General features: G+C 36.9%; 1 protein-coding gene across 1 annotated transcript; it reads left to right on the top strand.

Annotated features, from left to right (window-relative positions):
• Nucleotides 1-9,622: 9,622 nt before the first annotated feature.
• On the top strand, nucleotides 9,623-15,103 carry LOC104900799 (SWI/SNF complex subunit SWI3B). The gene is made up of 6 exons (XM_010688323.4): nucleotides 9,623-9,991; nucleotides 10,107-10,576; nucleotides 12,657-13,046; nucleotides 13,220-13,358; nucleotides 14,488-14,618; nucleotides 14,701-15,103. Exons 1-6 carry the CDS (start codon nucleotides 9,802-9,804, stop codon nucleotides 14,890-14,892), a joined length of 1,512 nt encoding a protein of 503 aa, XP_010686625.2. The 5' UTR covers nucleotides 9,623-9,801; the 3' UTR covers nucleotides 14,893-15,103.
• Nucleotide 15,104: the final 1 nt, after the last annotated feature.

Genomic DNA, 15,104 nt, shown 5'->3' with positions numbered 1-15,104 from the left:
TTCGGATCCACTTCAATGCCCTTTTTCGACACTTTATGCCCAAGGACAATGCCTTCTCGACCATAAAGTGACAGTTCTCCCAATTTAGGACGAGGTTCGTCTCTTAACACCTCTTCAACACACATTCAAGATTAACCAGACATGTGTCAAAAGACGAACCACAAACGATAAAGTCGTCCATGAACACCTCAATGGAATCTTCTAGCTGTTAGAGAAAATTGCTGTCATACACCTTTGAAAAGTGGATGGGACATTACACAAACCAAAGGGCATCCTTCGATATGCGAATGTCCCATACGGACAAGTAAAGGTGGTTTTCTCTTGGTCATCCGAATGAATGGGGATTTGAAAGAATCCGGAACTCGAGAAAGCAAAAGTGTGAATGACGAGAAGCCTCTCCAACATTTGGTCAATGAAGGGAGGGGGAAATGATCTTTGCAGGTGGATTTGTTCAGTTTCAGTTTCCTGTGATCAATACAAACTCTCCACCTAGTGACAGTCCTAGTGGAGATTGTTTCTCCTTTCTCATTCTCAACTATAGTCATGTCTCCCTTTTTTGGAACCACGTGAATCGGGCTCACCCACTTGCTATCTGAGATAGCGTAGATGATTCCCGCGTCACGCAGTTTCATGATCTCCTTTTTCACAACCTCTTTGAGGTTGGGATTAAGCCTTCTCTGATGCTTGATGGAGGAGGCATTACTATCGATGAGATGAATACGATGCATAACAAGAGAAGGGCTTATCCCCTTAAGGTCATTAATCGAATACCCAATGACATATTTATATTTTTGTAGTATTTCAATCAATTTGGATATAGAGATGTCATCAAGACTCAAATTGACAATAACAGATATATGCATCATCATCAAGAAAAACATATTTGAGAGAGGAGGGAAGGGGTTTGCATTCTACCTTTGGAGGAGGCTTAGAACGCTCCTCTTTGTCATTGGATGATGTAGCTAGAACCTCAAACACTTCATTTTGTGTCTTCTCAAGGGTAGTGTCAAGAAGCATGGAGAATTCGTTGACCTCTTCCATGTCCAAGCTAGGGGCATCGGTAAGAGTAGCATACAACTCATCCCCAATATGAACCACACTCTCGGCGTCCTCTATCTCATCTTCCACTAGACTTACCCGACAAATTCTCTCCATCATAGGTCTCTTCAATTTAAAAACCAAACACATCATTAGCTACCTCAGTCGTGATTGTATCATTTTTGCAGTTTATCATGGCACCCAATGTCTTTAGAGCTTCTCTTCCAAGAATAAGAGGAGTCTCCAAATCTTATTCCATATCCATTACCACAAAATCACATGGTACAAACACATGCCCAACTTGAATCGGTATATCCTCCAACTCACCATAGGGGACTCTCACAGTGCGGTCCGCCAATTGAATCGTTTTGCGCATAGGATGAAGAGGAAATTTAAGGTGCTTAGCAATAGATAGAGGCATCAAATTGACACTCGCTCCTAGGTCGGTCAGTGCATCCTTATGCTCTAAATCACCTATCTTCACGGGCAAGATGAAACTCCCGGAATATCTTTGCTTCTTGGGCATGGTTCGTTGCACAAGAGCGCTCACTTGGTAGGGTTAGGGAGATAAGCTCATCTTCAAGTTTACATTTGTTGGAGAGAATCTCCTTCAAGAACTTAGCATAAGCCGGCATTTGAGACATAGCCTCAAGAAACGGGATGTTAATTTGCAAACTCTTCATCACGTTGAGAAATTTTGTGAACTTGTCACTCTGTTTTCTTTCTACCAACCTTTGAGGATAGGGAACCGGAGGCACATAGGTCTTGGTTGGTGGAGGTAATTGCAATGGAGTTTTGTCACCAACTTGGACTTCTGGCTCATCTTTTTCCACAACTTCTTCTTTCTCAGTTTCCTCAGCTTCGTCCTCCTTCTCAACAACCTCAAATTCTTCATCCTTCTCTAACTCCCCATTAGGCATCTTAGGACCCTCATAGCTTGTTTCCGACCTCAAATGAATGGCTTTGGCTTGATGGAGGTTGGGGTTAGGGATGAGTTGGCCCGGAAGTTGATTTGTGGGGGTTAAAGGTTTCTTCTCGGCTACTTGGGTGATTTGGGTTTCAACCATTTTGTTATGGGCTTGTAGCTCTTGAAACCTTTGCTCATGGTTTTGGAGAATTTGGTTCATGTTGGAGTTGTTGGAGAATTTGGAGGGAGGTTGGATCGGGAGATGGTATGGGTTCGGGATTTTGTTTGGGGAATGGAGGATTAGAGGGAGGTTTTTGGGTATTGGTCCTTTGATGTGGAGCTTGGTAAGTGTTTGACCCTTTTGAGGATGAACCACCTTGGTTATAGTTTGGTTATACCCTTGCGCATACCCTTGGTTCTGAGCTTGGTTGTACCCTTGTTGAGGTTGATTCCATCCTTGTTGAGGTTGGTTGAAGCCAAATCAAAATTTGGCAGCTTTTGTATTTGCTCCAACCTCTTCTGTTTCCTTAGTGCACGAGCTATTCTTTCAATCAGGATCAAAAGAAACCAAAGAACGGTTAGTACGTGTACGGGTACCCTCTAATTACAATTTAATTAATTATAACTTAATATAGTAAAAAATCAAATTATACAATATTAAGTAATAACGGAGAAATTATATTATATTGGTCGGTCCTAAAAGTACCTTAAAACACCGCAAGTGTACGGGTCAATTAAAGTAAATATAGGGTAAGCAAGATATCGTTTCCCACAAGGAGGTATAATCAACTACCAAATTAAGAGACACTAATATTATCTAGACGATCCGGAAATAGTGATTGGTGGTGATAAACTAGACTAATAAAATAAGAACTATACTAATTGTAACTCTAAAGCCGTTAGACAATAGGTATAAATCAAGTATAAGAAATGGTTCTAGGACTTAGAATTCGCCAATTACCTTCTACAATGAAAATTAAACTAGTTGTCGGATTAAAAGCTATTGTATTGCAATGATCGAATTTCCTATGATATATTATCTCCTCTTCCAAGGTGGAAAACGTGTATTTATACTAATCTTACGCCTACTTCTGTGGTCATAACAATTAATATAAACCCATTACAAACAAGAAATTCATATAAAAGATCACCCCAAGTGTATAACTGTAACACCCCCAAATTACTCACTTTTTAAATATATAATTTAGTAAATAATATTTGACTAATTTAGGAGTATTACCGCCACGTGACTAACACGCTTTTGGCAACCAACTACTAACTAACCAAAATAACTTGCAGCGGAAGACTTTAAACAAAATTAATAATACATCTTTATTGATAAAAGTAAATATTGTCTCAAAACTCAATATAAATAAAAACCCTAATCTAGGTGAAGATCCCCTTCCTAGTATGCTCCCATGCACATCCAAAATTCACCTGCAAAACTGCTTACCAAAAAGGTAAACAGCGCAAAGCCAAATAGGAAAAAGGAAATACGCGTCCGTATAAAATTGCGTATGAAATGTACTAGATAAGTAACACATTTGTTACTTCGTAACAATTTTTCATTTCGAAAACTCCATCACCAATAATTCAAGAATAACTCTTTAAGAATAAACTATTTTCAAACACTTAATAATAATTCAAGAATAACATTTTAACAATGAACTCTTTCCAAACAGTTGAATAGTAATTCAAGAACAAACTCTTTCCAAACACTTGAATAGTAATTCAAGAATAAACTATTTCCAAACAACTTGGATTGAAAATAGGAAAAATTGACAAAAATAAGCCAACCTTTGGCCCATCTTCCACAAATAAGCCAACATTTAGAAATTCCAGAAATAAGCTAACCTTTACATCATTTTAGCCAAATTTAGGTTAGAGCTTTTCATTCACCTGCTAACACAGGTTACAACAAGTTAATCGCTATTTAATCATTATTTTATTAATCTTAATTATAATTAAACCTAATTTAATTATAATCACTACTTAATCAGTATTTTACACCTAATTTGATTAATAATTAATACTTAAAAAAATAAATAAAAACCTTAACCACCCCCTCTACACATATTCACCATGAACACCACCATAACTGCCACCCCACACTAGCCGCCACCACAGCTGCCACCCTAACCGCCACCCCAATTGCCACACCACCACCCCAACTGCCACACCACACCACTGCCCCAACCCCATCCATCGCACAACCAGCCACCATCACTCAAAATCCACGAACCCACCACCGAATCAACCCCACCACTGAACCCAATAAACACCCCCTAGACCATCCACACCCATCCACAAACCCACCCACAACCAAACACCCCACCCCACCTCACCAAACCCAAAACCCCCTAACCAACCCTGACATGACCACAAACCACTGAACCCGACACCACAAATCCGACACCACCACAAACCCATTGATCCCGACACCATCACAAACCCACTGAACCGAGCCCCACCACCACTACAAACCACCGAACCCAGCCATACCATCACCCTAAGCCCAGGTGTGCCTTAACCCAGCCACAAAACCCAGAAACTACCCCCAACACAACCACCCACAACCCCACCCGTGAAACCACCCAAAACCCCGAAACAACCCGACCATCTAATTACCCAAAACCCCTGTCGTGAAACCACCCGAAACCCCTGCCATGAAACCCCCATCCCGAACCAAACACCACCCCCTCTAAACCAATGTAAGCAGATTTCGAAGGAGAGAGAGAGAAAGGAGATCGAAGGGAGAGAGAAAGGAGGTCCGTTGTGGAAGTGGACATCCGATGGGTGGTGATCCGGTGGGTGGAGGTCCAGTAGGTGAGGAGGAAAGAGGGAAAGAGGAGAGAGGAAGCAGAAGATTGAATGAGAGGAGAGAGAAAAATAAAGAGTAAAAAATGAGAATAAAGTGAAAATTAAAGAAATAAAACAAAATTATAACCTATACAACCGGTCACAAGTCATCTGACCTAAATTTGGCTAAAATGATGCAAAGGTTAGCTTATCTCTGGAATTTCAAAAGGTTGGCTTATTTGCGGAAGATGGGCCAAAGGTTGGCTTATCTTTGTCAATTTTTCCTTAAAAATAATCCTGAAAACAATTCCTATTCTTATCTCCCCTTCTATTTTGCTAAGTGTGCACACCCCCCAAGCTAGTCATCCCATCACGGAGCTATATCAAGGGGTAACTATAATTGCCAACAAGTGGACTTTGAATCTCTTGATATTAATCAAGCGGAAATAATAATAATATGACTTGTAAGTCATGAATAAACCTCCTTTCCTCATAAACAACTTTTTGAACATTCAAAGTTCATAAAAACCAATCAACCTTTCCTTGTAAAAATAATTTAATTTTCCAAAAAGGATAACAAAACTTCTATATAAAAATGATTGATAAAAGCATTCCTTCTTTTCAATTCCAAGATTGAATAATAAAATATTGTAACTTTTTCAAACCAAATTTCTAAACCAATCCAACCATTAAATCAATAAACAACTTTATCACATGAAATCATATTTCATAAGATCTAGCTACATAACGTACCTTGATCTTGCACAAAAGTATACTAGTATCTTCACTTATTCTTATACTTGAGTTTTCTCATAACCAACCAATAAGCAATTTACCACACGAACTTAATCATGAATTTAAACATGAATGACCTATCATGAGCATAATATTTTTGAGTAAGAAATATAAAAATATTATTCTTAAATCAAAGAAAATTGAAACTTGAATAAGAAATATAAAACTAGAACAGATAGGAAGAGAAAGAAGAACTTTGAAGTAAGAGAGTATGAATTCTTCAAAGTTTTTGTGTGAAAAAGATGGCTTAAGGTATGGGGTATTTATAGGAGTAGAATAGGTAGTATCTAATTTCCAAAATTAAAGAGTTTGTAACCTTCACCATAAATTAGGAGATTAAACCAAGTTTTGTAACCTCCATCATAAATTTGGAAGTTATAGGAAAACAAAACTTCCTCCAATCAACCACGAATCCCGTAGATATATATGGCCCCCCCAAAAAAAAATTTTGTTTTTTTTGTTTTGGTTTTCTGAATTTTTTTGACTAGGATTTAATACCAAAAGCTTAACAAATCAAATTTTGGTGTCATATTTCCGTCAAAATAATTAAAAAAACATTAAAAATACTAAAATACCCTTTGTTTAAAATATTTATTTTATAAAATAAATATAAAATAAATATTTTATTATTTAAATAAATACTAAAAATATGGGGTATTACAATAACTATTCCTAAAATTATACTACTTGACGTTTAATAATCCCATGAACTAATATTGAACTTTCACTTCCGCTAATAATCCAATATCTTAAATATATACTCCCTCCGTTTTTTTTATTTGCTACATTTTCCAAAAAGAGTTGCTTTTTTTTATTTGCTACATTTCCTTATTAGGAGGCTTGGCCCACCAAAAAGTAATAGTATTATATTTATTTCTTCTCTTTTTCCACCAAAAAGTACAACTTTTTCCCCTTTTCCCACCATATTTAATGCTAAAAGGGTCAAAATATACATTAAAAAAGAATGAAAATGACATCTCCTAAATTCTTGTGTAAATAGCAAATAAAAAAAAACCGGAGGGAGTAATCAATTGGCCAAATCAATTATATGAAAACAAAAAAGATTAGCATATTGCAATACAAATAAATCAATCCAAACAACTTAATTCAACTCATTGACAAAAAAATAAAAGACTACATCTAATCCTAGAAAAAGGAAATTTAGCTAGTCATTGAATTAATCTGAAATTAAACAACTAATTAAGAACGAAAATCTCATAATTGACATAGTAAAACTAGTATCTAATAGCATAAATCAAGAGTAGAGAAAGAAAACTCCGTATAGATGAATCCGGCGACCGCGCATCTTCTTCGTCTGGCGTCTCCAATCTCGTGCTCTCTCTCTATCTGTTGTTCTTCGTCGCCTGTGTTGTTGTGAATCTCTCGACTCCTCTCTTTGTTGCCTCCTCACTTTTTAGTCTTTGGTTTTCTTTTCTTTTTTCCACCGTTTGTTTTGCTGCGTGACTAGGGATGGCAGTGGGGAGGGTTAAGTAGGAGACCCGCCCCATCCCCGCCCAATTGGGACGGGGATGGGTCTAGGTTTAGCGGGGATGGGGCGGGGATGGGGATTAAAGTTGTACCCGCAATGGGTTGTGGAGCGGGTGTGGATTTTATGTTATACCCGCCCCTCCCCGCCCGCCCCGCCCCATCCCCGCCCGCCCCGCCCCGCCCCGCATAGCTATTATTAAAATTCTATTTATATACATATATTACTAATGTATTTGAAGACACTTTTGAGTAATAAAACATTTGCCTTTGTTAATGTATTTTAACTTTTCTTTTACTATATTATATTGTGATTTTGTGAAGTAGACAACTATAATGGGCTTATGGCAGATTTTATTGGTGGATTTTTTGCGGGGATGAAGTGGGTATGACGCGGGTGCGGGGGTGGGGCAGGGGTGGGTCTAGAATTTCCCCCCCGCAATGGGTGGTGGGGCGGGGATGAAGATGGAATCTTCCCCCGCAATGGGTGGTAGGGCAGGGATAGGGATGAGAATTTAATGCGGGTACGGGTGTGGGGGTACCATCATTCGCACCCGCCCCGCCCAATTGCCATCCTTATGCGTGACTATGTTTGATGATGGGTTTTGGCCCATTTTCTTTTTCTCCTCTTGCTTGACTTCACGCGAGTCTTAGATAAGACTTTCTTTTCTTTTCTTCTTCTTTTTCTTTTCCTACCTTGTATAATTTGTACTACTTAAGCTTTGATACTTTGTAGTTGTACCTATATAAGCAACAAGAATAAAAGTGATTATGCTTTAACAATTTCATTCGATACATAAAATAGGAAATAATATGCAATGTCCCAAATTTTATAATAAATACCCACTCCCTAGCAAATTATACTTTTTGCTAATAAACAATGAAAATCGTACAACGTGGACTCAAAATAGGTACTAAAAGAGGGTAAAATGTATGTAAAATGGACACTGATCATATATATAATAATTTAAAGGAGAAAAGAGATGGGATGACCACCGACGACCACGAACGACGGATAAGTATAGATATAAATACATATAAGGTGTTTTGAATAAGTGAACATGATATTATTATTTTAAATAAACAACCTAAATTATTATACTATATAAATTGAATATAACTTTTGTTACAAATTCGCAATATTATAATTTTTTTTCACCATTGGAGAGTGCTCGAAATATGTTTTGAAATAAGTTTCATATACAATATAGTTTTACAACTTATGAAAATTTATTTATTTGGATGAAAAATAACGTATTATTTATTCTTTATTTTAATTACATGTAAAAATAACTATAAAAATAGCGTATTATATATGAGACAATATCAATTATATTTTTGAAAATTATAATTTTAAAAATTGAGTTATATAAAGATAAAAATATATATTTGTAATTTTAAACCTACAGCATACCATGGTTGCATTACATGAATCAGATGAAAGTTTGTCAACGATATTGCAAAGGTATTATGCAATTAACTAATTATTTTATTTATAGAATATTTATTGTATACATAATTCATGTTTGTTTGTTCCCATATATCTCTATGTCAGATCTTATTCTTTTCTCCATAAACTTGATTCTACTAAACTAATTGGAAAATCAAGGTTCGCGTTTCTAGACTATTTGAGGTCACGGATCATAAAAAAGGGGATAGTTTGATAAGTCTTGATATGGTCATGATGGATGAAGAGGTATATTTTTCTCTTAAACAATATTTTCGATTATTAGTAGAGGTTACTTTTATATTTAATTAATTATATTTAAAATACTGTCATTATGATATTTTTTTCCCTTTCCCATCTTCTATTCTATATGTGGTACTGTTTATTTGCCATTAAAAGTTCAAGTTGTGACTCACACTCATGTTTTCTGTAATTTTTCTGTCATGCATCTATTAAATAAGTTCCTCCACTTTCTTCAAGTATCATTGGGGTGTTTTTCATGTTAACATTGTGTTAATTATGTTAGTCATACCAATCATCGGGATAATATTTAATAATAGACTTACCTGCAATATTTAGTTTAATATTAAAAAAATATAAAATTCATATATCGCAATAAACAATCTAGAAATAAGTGTATAATGACAAATATTTTATCTGTTCTTTTTCTACTGAAACAATGGGTTTGAGCATGATTTTTAAGGAAATGAAAAAATAGGTAGTTTAGCAAGAAGTACCCCTTCAATTAACAAGTGTAGGAGATAAGTATATTCTTAATAAAGTAAACCCAACTTTATGAGGCAATTTGATGAGTAATTAATGATGATTTATTAACATAAAGTAAAAACAATATTGTCAATTAGAGTTGTTTTTTTTTTTTTCTAAAAGTAGAGGGGTCCAAATAGATAAAACTATCCAAAATAATAATTATTGTTATAGAAAAAGAACAGATGAAGTATGTAAATAAAATGGTGTTGAAAAATCTCATTTTATAACAACACAAAATCAACAATGTTAACAAAAAATTTATAAAAAAGTAATTTTAACAGGAACCCGTGTACACATGCTTCAAAACTAATTTACCTAATTTCTATGAATTTCATTAAGTAATTATTTTCCTATAAATTAAAATTTTATGACAATTTCCATATAAACCAAAATACCAAACGATCACCTAATTTTCTCCTTTTGAAAAATTAATGGAAAATAAAAGCCAAAAGAGAGACAAATTGACGAACCCCGAAACACCGAAAGAAGCAAAGGCCGGCTGACAGCCTGAAAGACTCAAATTTCCACTCTCAGTACCGTCGGAAGAAATTATTGAATTCCAATGTCTTCAGACTTAACTACCCAACCTCAAAATCAACAACCTCCAGAGCCACCTCTCACGGCGGTTCCACCACCCATCACCACCGTCCATTCTACGCCTCCTTTGAAGCCTGACGTAACTCCTCCACCGCCCGATTCCAAGAAACCCGCTCCCGAACCACCCGATTTCGTCACTGTCCCCACCTACTCCAGTAACTCTTTCTCTCTCCTCCCTAATTTTCTTCTTTTTTTTTTTTTTTTTTTTTTTTTTTTTTTTTTTTGCTTAAATGAATCTATACCATTTAACCCAAAAATTATAAATTTCAGGTTGGTTCAGATGGAACGAGATAAACGAGTGTGAGGTGCGGCATGTGCAGGAGTTCTTCGAGGGTAAGTCTCCATCAAAGAACCCTAGTGTTTACAAATATTACAGGAATGCTATTATCAGCAAGTTTAGGTGTAACCCTGGTAAGAAGCTCACGTTTACTGAGGTTAGGAGGACTTTGGTCGGAGATGTGGGCTCCATTCGCCGGGTGTTTGACTTCCTTGACACGTGGGGGCTTATTAATTATTCTCCGCCTTCCGGTAAGCCGCCTTTTAAGTGGGAGGAGAAGGATAAAGATAATTCTGCCAAGTCGAATGCGGCTGCGGTTTCTGCTGCGGTTCCCTCTCCTGCTGCTGCAGAAGGGATGGTGGCTGCAGCGGCGGTTGCCGTAGGTTCGAGTGTGAGGAAATCAAATAAGGTGTGCAGTGGTTGCAAAGGTGCTTGCACCATTGCCTGCTTTGTTTGTGATAAGGTATAATGCTTTCTTTTATGTTTTGGTTTAATTCGCAATTTTTGTTGGTGGGTTTGAAATTTTACATGGTATCAAATGCAATTGTGGAAATCAAATGCTTCATCCTATCGATAGAGAGAAGTTATTATCAAATAATGAGCCGTTGTAATTAGTGTGAAACTTCTGAATAAGGGAAAAGTTGCAATTTAAAAAGACCACAGGATGTGTTGGGTAGGACTAGAATAAGTTATAAGTATTAATATTATGGAAAACTGCTGTATTGATTATCATTTGTGAATGTTTATATGAAGATTATGTTGCTGAATTAGTTTGTGAAATTTGAGGCTTGAAACTGCAATTGTGCAACTCCTTTTAAGGACATTCACTATTGTGTGTGAGCCAGGATTATACTTTGTTATAGGGTTTAGGGAAGGCACAATTGGATGTTAGAACTCGGTTTATCAGCGTGTTTGGTTATATATGGTTTGTGATTTATTTTTTTTGAACGAATATATGGTTTGTGATTAACTTAGGCTTTTATGTGGTTTTCAGAAACATTCCTTCCGTCATAAAAATGCTATGTTTTGTGCAACTTGCTTGTTCTCTGGGATTACCGGAGCTTGGACTTAAACCCTTCCATCTTGGTCAAATATTCAAAGTTCTATAATGTATCATTTGATCTAAAATTCCTCATTGTCAAGCTACCTAGATTTCATTCATATCGCCATTCTTATCCCCTTTGATTTTGAATTCATGACAATACATCTGGTATTGGGTCATTGCTGAAAAGTATTATATATGCAATTTGTTGGTTTTATCATAGACTTAAAATTTACTATGGTTTCTAAACTTAAGACTAATAAACTGAAACTAAAAGAAATTAGAAGGATGTGTGCTATTAGTTTTTTCTATGTCATCAGCATAAGCAAAGTGAACATAGAAGAAAATGAAAATTGTGCTTTCCTGTGCCTTCTACTCTTTTGTAGTGTGGTCGGTAGGGGTGGTTAGAGTAAGATGAAACAATTGAATGTTATATTCAGACTCTAACCAAGAAAGCTTGAGGTTGAGACGACCAACCTCTGTTACTAGTGTAAAGAAAGGACTGAATTCCAGAATAATGGGCCTAGGGTGTATGTCCTTCTGAGTTCACCTCCAAAACTGGGCGCAGCATTGGTCTCCTTTAGTTACCTGTTTGTGCTTGTGAATTAGTGGTGTAGAAGCTGTTGTACTTGTCTCAAACACCCTTCGCAAAAAACCCTAATCCAGTACGCAAAATCCTCGATAGATTCCTAGTGGATGAGTGTAACTAACTTCTAATGTCAACAGTTTGCACTTGCATTTTCGGTTCTGGTTCTGCCATGTCCACTCAATTAATTCCTGCATCACAAATAAACTTGCCTGCTTCTTCCAAAAGGTCTAAGAAGTGGCTGTGGAAGCCTTACATACAGCCTCTCAAAGACGGTAAGAAGTTTGAATTCTTGATTGGCTTTGGGCAGAGATGAGCTTCTTTCGATGGTGGTCGCAATCTAATTTTAGATAATAAGGTTGATACATGAGAGTTGACATGGATATGAAAGCTGGAATGGGCTTGTTGTGATGCAAAGGGAGGGGATGGGGCCCATGGGGGAGGGCTGTTGGAGGTGGAAACAGTTTGTCTTGGTTGGGGAAGGGAAGCCTTGAAATTATGGTGGTATGGTTGTTTTCTAAGTATTTACAAAATGGGGTTGCATGCTTGGCTATGGTTTACCTATATGTTGGATATAATGTAGTAAATTTAAGCTCTAAGCCTGTATTGTTCTCTTTTAATTGCAACTTCTTTCCTTTCTATGAAGCTTCAAAATAATTGCAACATTTTCATTTTTGCATGTGGGATCTCTCTATCCCCCTTATTGCAATTAGAAAAGAACAGATTAAGTATATTCTAGTAACGCCAACAATAGTCCTCTCTTGGGTCTTGCTTTTAACCATCAAAAGAGCCTTTCGGTTTTTGTTGGGTCTTCGTAGCTCTTTTTAGCATTCTATGGTCGTAATTATTTATATCTGACATCGTCAGCTACTTGTTTATGAACTGAGACATATATATGTATATTTTTGTGGGCAGCATGACCTGGTGCTCTGTGCTAGGTGCTATGTTCGTAAAAATTATCAGGTTGGTGTTAATTCTTCAGAATTCAGACGGGTTGAGATTAGTGAACCATCTAAAACAGACTGGACTGACAAAGAAACTTTGCATCTTCTGGAAGCCGTTATGCATTATGGCGATGACTGGAAGCGTGTGGCTGAGCATGTTAGTGGTAGAAATGAGAAAGAGTGTGTTGGTCGTTTTATCAAGCTTCCCTTTGGGGAGCAATTTGTGGGGCCTGCAGATGTGGTAGAGGAAGATAGTATGTCAAGTAAGAACCAAGTGACTGCTGAATCTGGAACGGAGCCCACTGCAAAGAAAATGCATCTTACACCGCTTGCTGATGCGAGCAACCCAATTATGGCTCAGGTATCAATAGCTATTGTGGCTGATCTTTTAGTTAGTTATACAGTGTTCTGTTAAGTTTAAGCACCTTGAAGAATTTACAGGAAATGATGAGCTTTGAACCATCTTTTTAATCCAAGTCATTTTTCTATTCTCATGTTAAAATTGGTAAACTTTACTCGTTTTGAATGTTTCAGGCTGCATTTTTGTCAGCTTTGGCTGGTGTTGAGGTTTCAGAAGCTGCTGCTCGAGCAGCAGTGGCAACTCTGCATGATGCGGATCGTCTAACAAGTAGAGGCAGTGGTCAGTTGCAAGCTCACTCGGCGAAAATGCAAGGTATTGTCACCTTTTGCTTCTCTACTTTTTGTCAACCTTAGAGTTGTGGACTTGAAGGTTCAGAATACTATATTAAGCTAATGTTGCCTCATTGCATATTTTAGTAAGCATCACAGGTACTGCAAATTTCTATTATGACTTGGTTGAAGTGGTGAAAATACTAGGTGTGAATGTGTGATAGCTTATTGTATATGGTAATAATTTCATTGTTATCCTTTTGGAGCTGTTATTTACTAATCTTCATATTGGGCCAGGATTGTTAACTGAGTAGTACATTGACCCAGTCTTCCCAGTAGGTATTGTGAATAGGGTTCACGCCTTCTGGGTCTGAAGCAGATATTCTTGCTTAAACACCTGTTTATTCCGCCCTGCATATTGATAGTGATGCAGTGCTTACTTATATTTATCCTTGCTGTGAATCTTCATGGCATGCTTGGGTTCCAGGTAATGCATGAAGGGGTCAATGTGGATGATTTAAAAGAGACTGAAGGTGAGTTAGGTGGCTTTACGTGGTGGCAAAAGAGCAGATGTGGATAATGTAAGAAGGAACCCAGAGAAGGGGAAATTATTACCTTCATTTTGGGGGTAATAGATCCCCCTAGGGGGACGTTGGGTAACTATACCCCCAAAATGAGGGTAATAATCCCCCCCTCCTTGTATCACTACCTTGTCGCGTCTATCACCACCTTCTGACCTTCATCCACCTTCAATCTATACTTTTCTTTTATTACCTCCTTACCTTACCCCTAATCCAAGCATGCCCTCTGTTTTAATGCTGTTATTCACGCACCTGCATGTGCTGTCAATTCCACGTAATTGTTCTGAATTTTCTTTTGATCATTGTTGCTAATGTTTGATATTGGCAGGCTCATATAAGTATATAATCATAGTGCAAGTATGTGTAAGCATTTACCCTTCATTAATAACATCAGTTATAAGAACTAATGTGTTAGTGATTTAAATGCTTCTTTGGGATCACATTTAAATGCTTCTTTGGGATCACTAGTAACAAACAGTTTGTTGAGGCATATTTTTCATTTTCTGTGTGCTTCTGATTCTAATTGATGGAAGGTGATTATGTTGTTGGTCTCCGCTGTAATAATGTGTAGTTCACATATTTGTGATCCAGATTCTGCTCTTGAACCCAGTGGTGGTTCCATCACTTGTACGCCAGAAGAAGCTCGTTTAAAGGCAGAGTCCCTGCTTAAGCAGGAAGAGGACAAGTTTTTAAACTCGATATCAAACATTATCGAGGTTAAGGTTGGTTATTATATGGGCGTTGACCTTTTTAAAAACCTTTTTCCTCAGTGAATGACGTGATTGTTATTGGGTTGCTTTACAGATGAAAGAGATCTTAGATAAGATTGATCGTTATGGAGAAATGGATTTGCAATTGGAAAGGGAATGGCATCAGTTCCATCAAATGAAGCACCAACTTTTCCTAGATAAGCTCACTCTTTTATTTAACAAGACTGCTGAGCCCAAATCTGCCGAAAATGTTACAGAGGAAATTGTCAGTACAGAATTGCCTTAATTTAGTTCTGTAGATTAGGTTTAGTTATTGTGCTCAACTTCTTGAAAATCTGTGGAGCTAAATTTTATTACTGTATGTTCTTTTAATTATTAGGGAAGTATTATTGTTTGTCAACAGCAAAGAAAACTGTTGTATCATAGCATTAGCGTAAATATAATTTTTAGACGGGAAACGTGTATGATGCTGTATGTATACTTTTTGCAAACATTGAG

This window comes from Beta vulgaris, chromosome 1 (assembly GCF_026745355.1).
Source record: "Beta vulgaris subsp. vulgaris cultivar EL10 chromosome 1, EL10.2, whole genome shotgun sequence".
NCBI classification, from domain to species: Eukaryota; Viridiplantae; Streptophyta; class Magnoliopsida; order Caryophyllales; family Amaranthaceae; genus Beta; species Beta vulgaris.
Note: the sequence above shows the minus strand (reverse complement) of the source record. Positions and strands in the feature narration are given on the sequence as shown.

Coding starts and splice junctions, on each gene's coding strand:
- LOC104900799 (XM_010688323.4), top strand. CDS start 9,802: ATGTCTTCAGACTTAACTACCCAACCTCAAAATCAACAACCTCCAGAG. Junction 10,577..12,656: donor CCTGCTTTGTTTGTGATAAG/GTATAATGCTTT, acceptor TTTTGTGGGCAG/CATGACCTGGTGCTCTGTGC. Junction 13,359..14,487: donor TCACTCGGCGAAAATGCAAG/GTATTGTCACCT, acceptor TTTGTGATCCAG/ATTCTGCTCTTGAACCCAGT.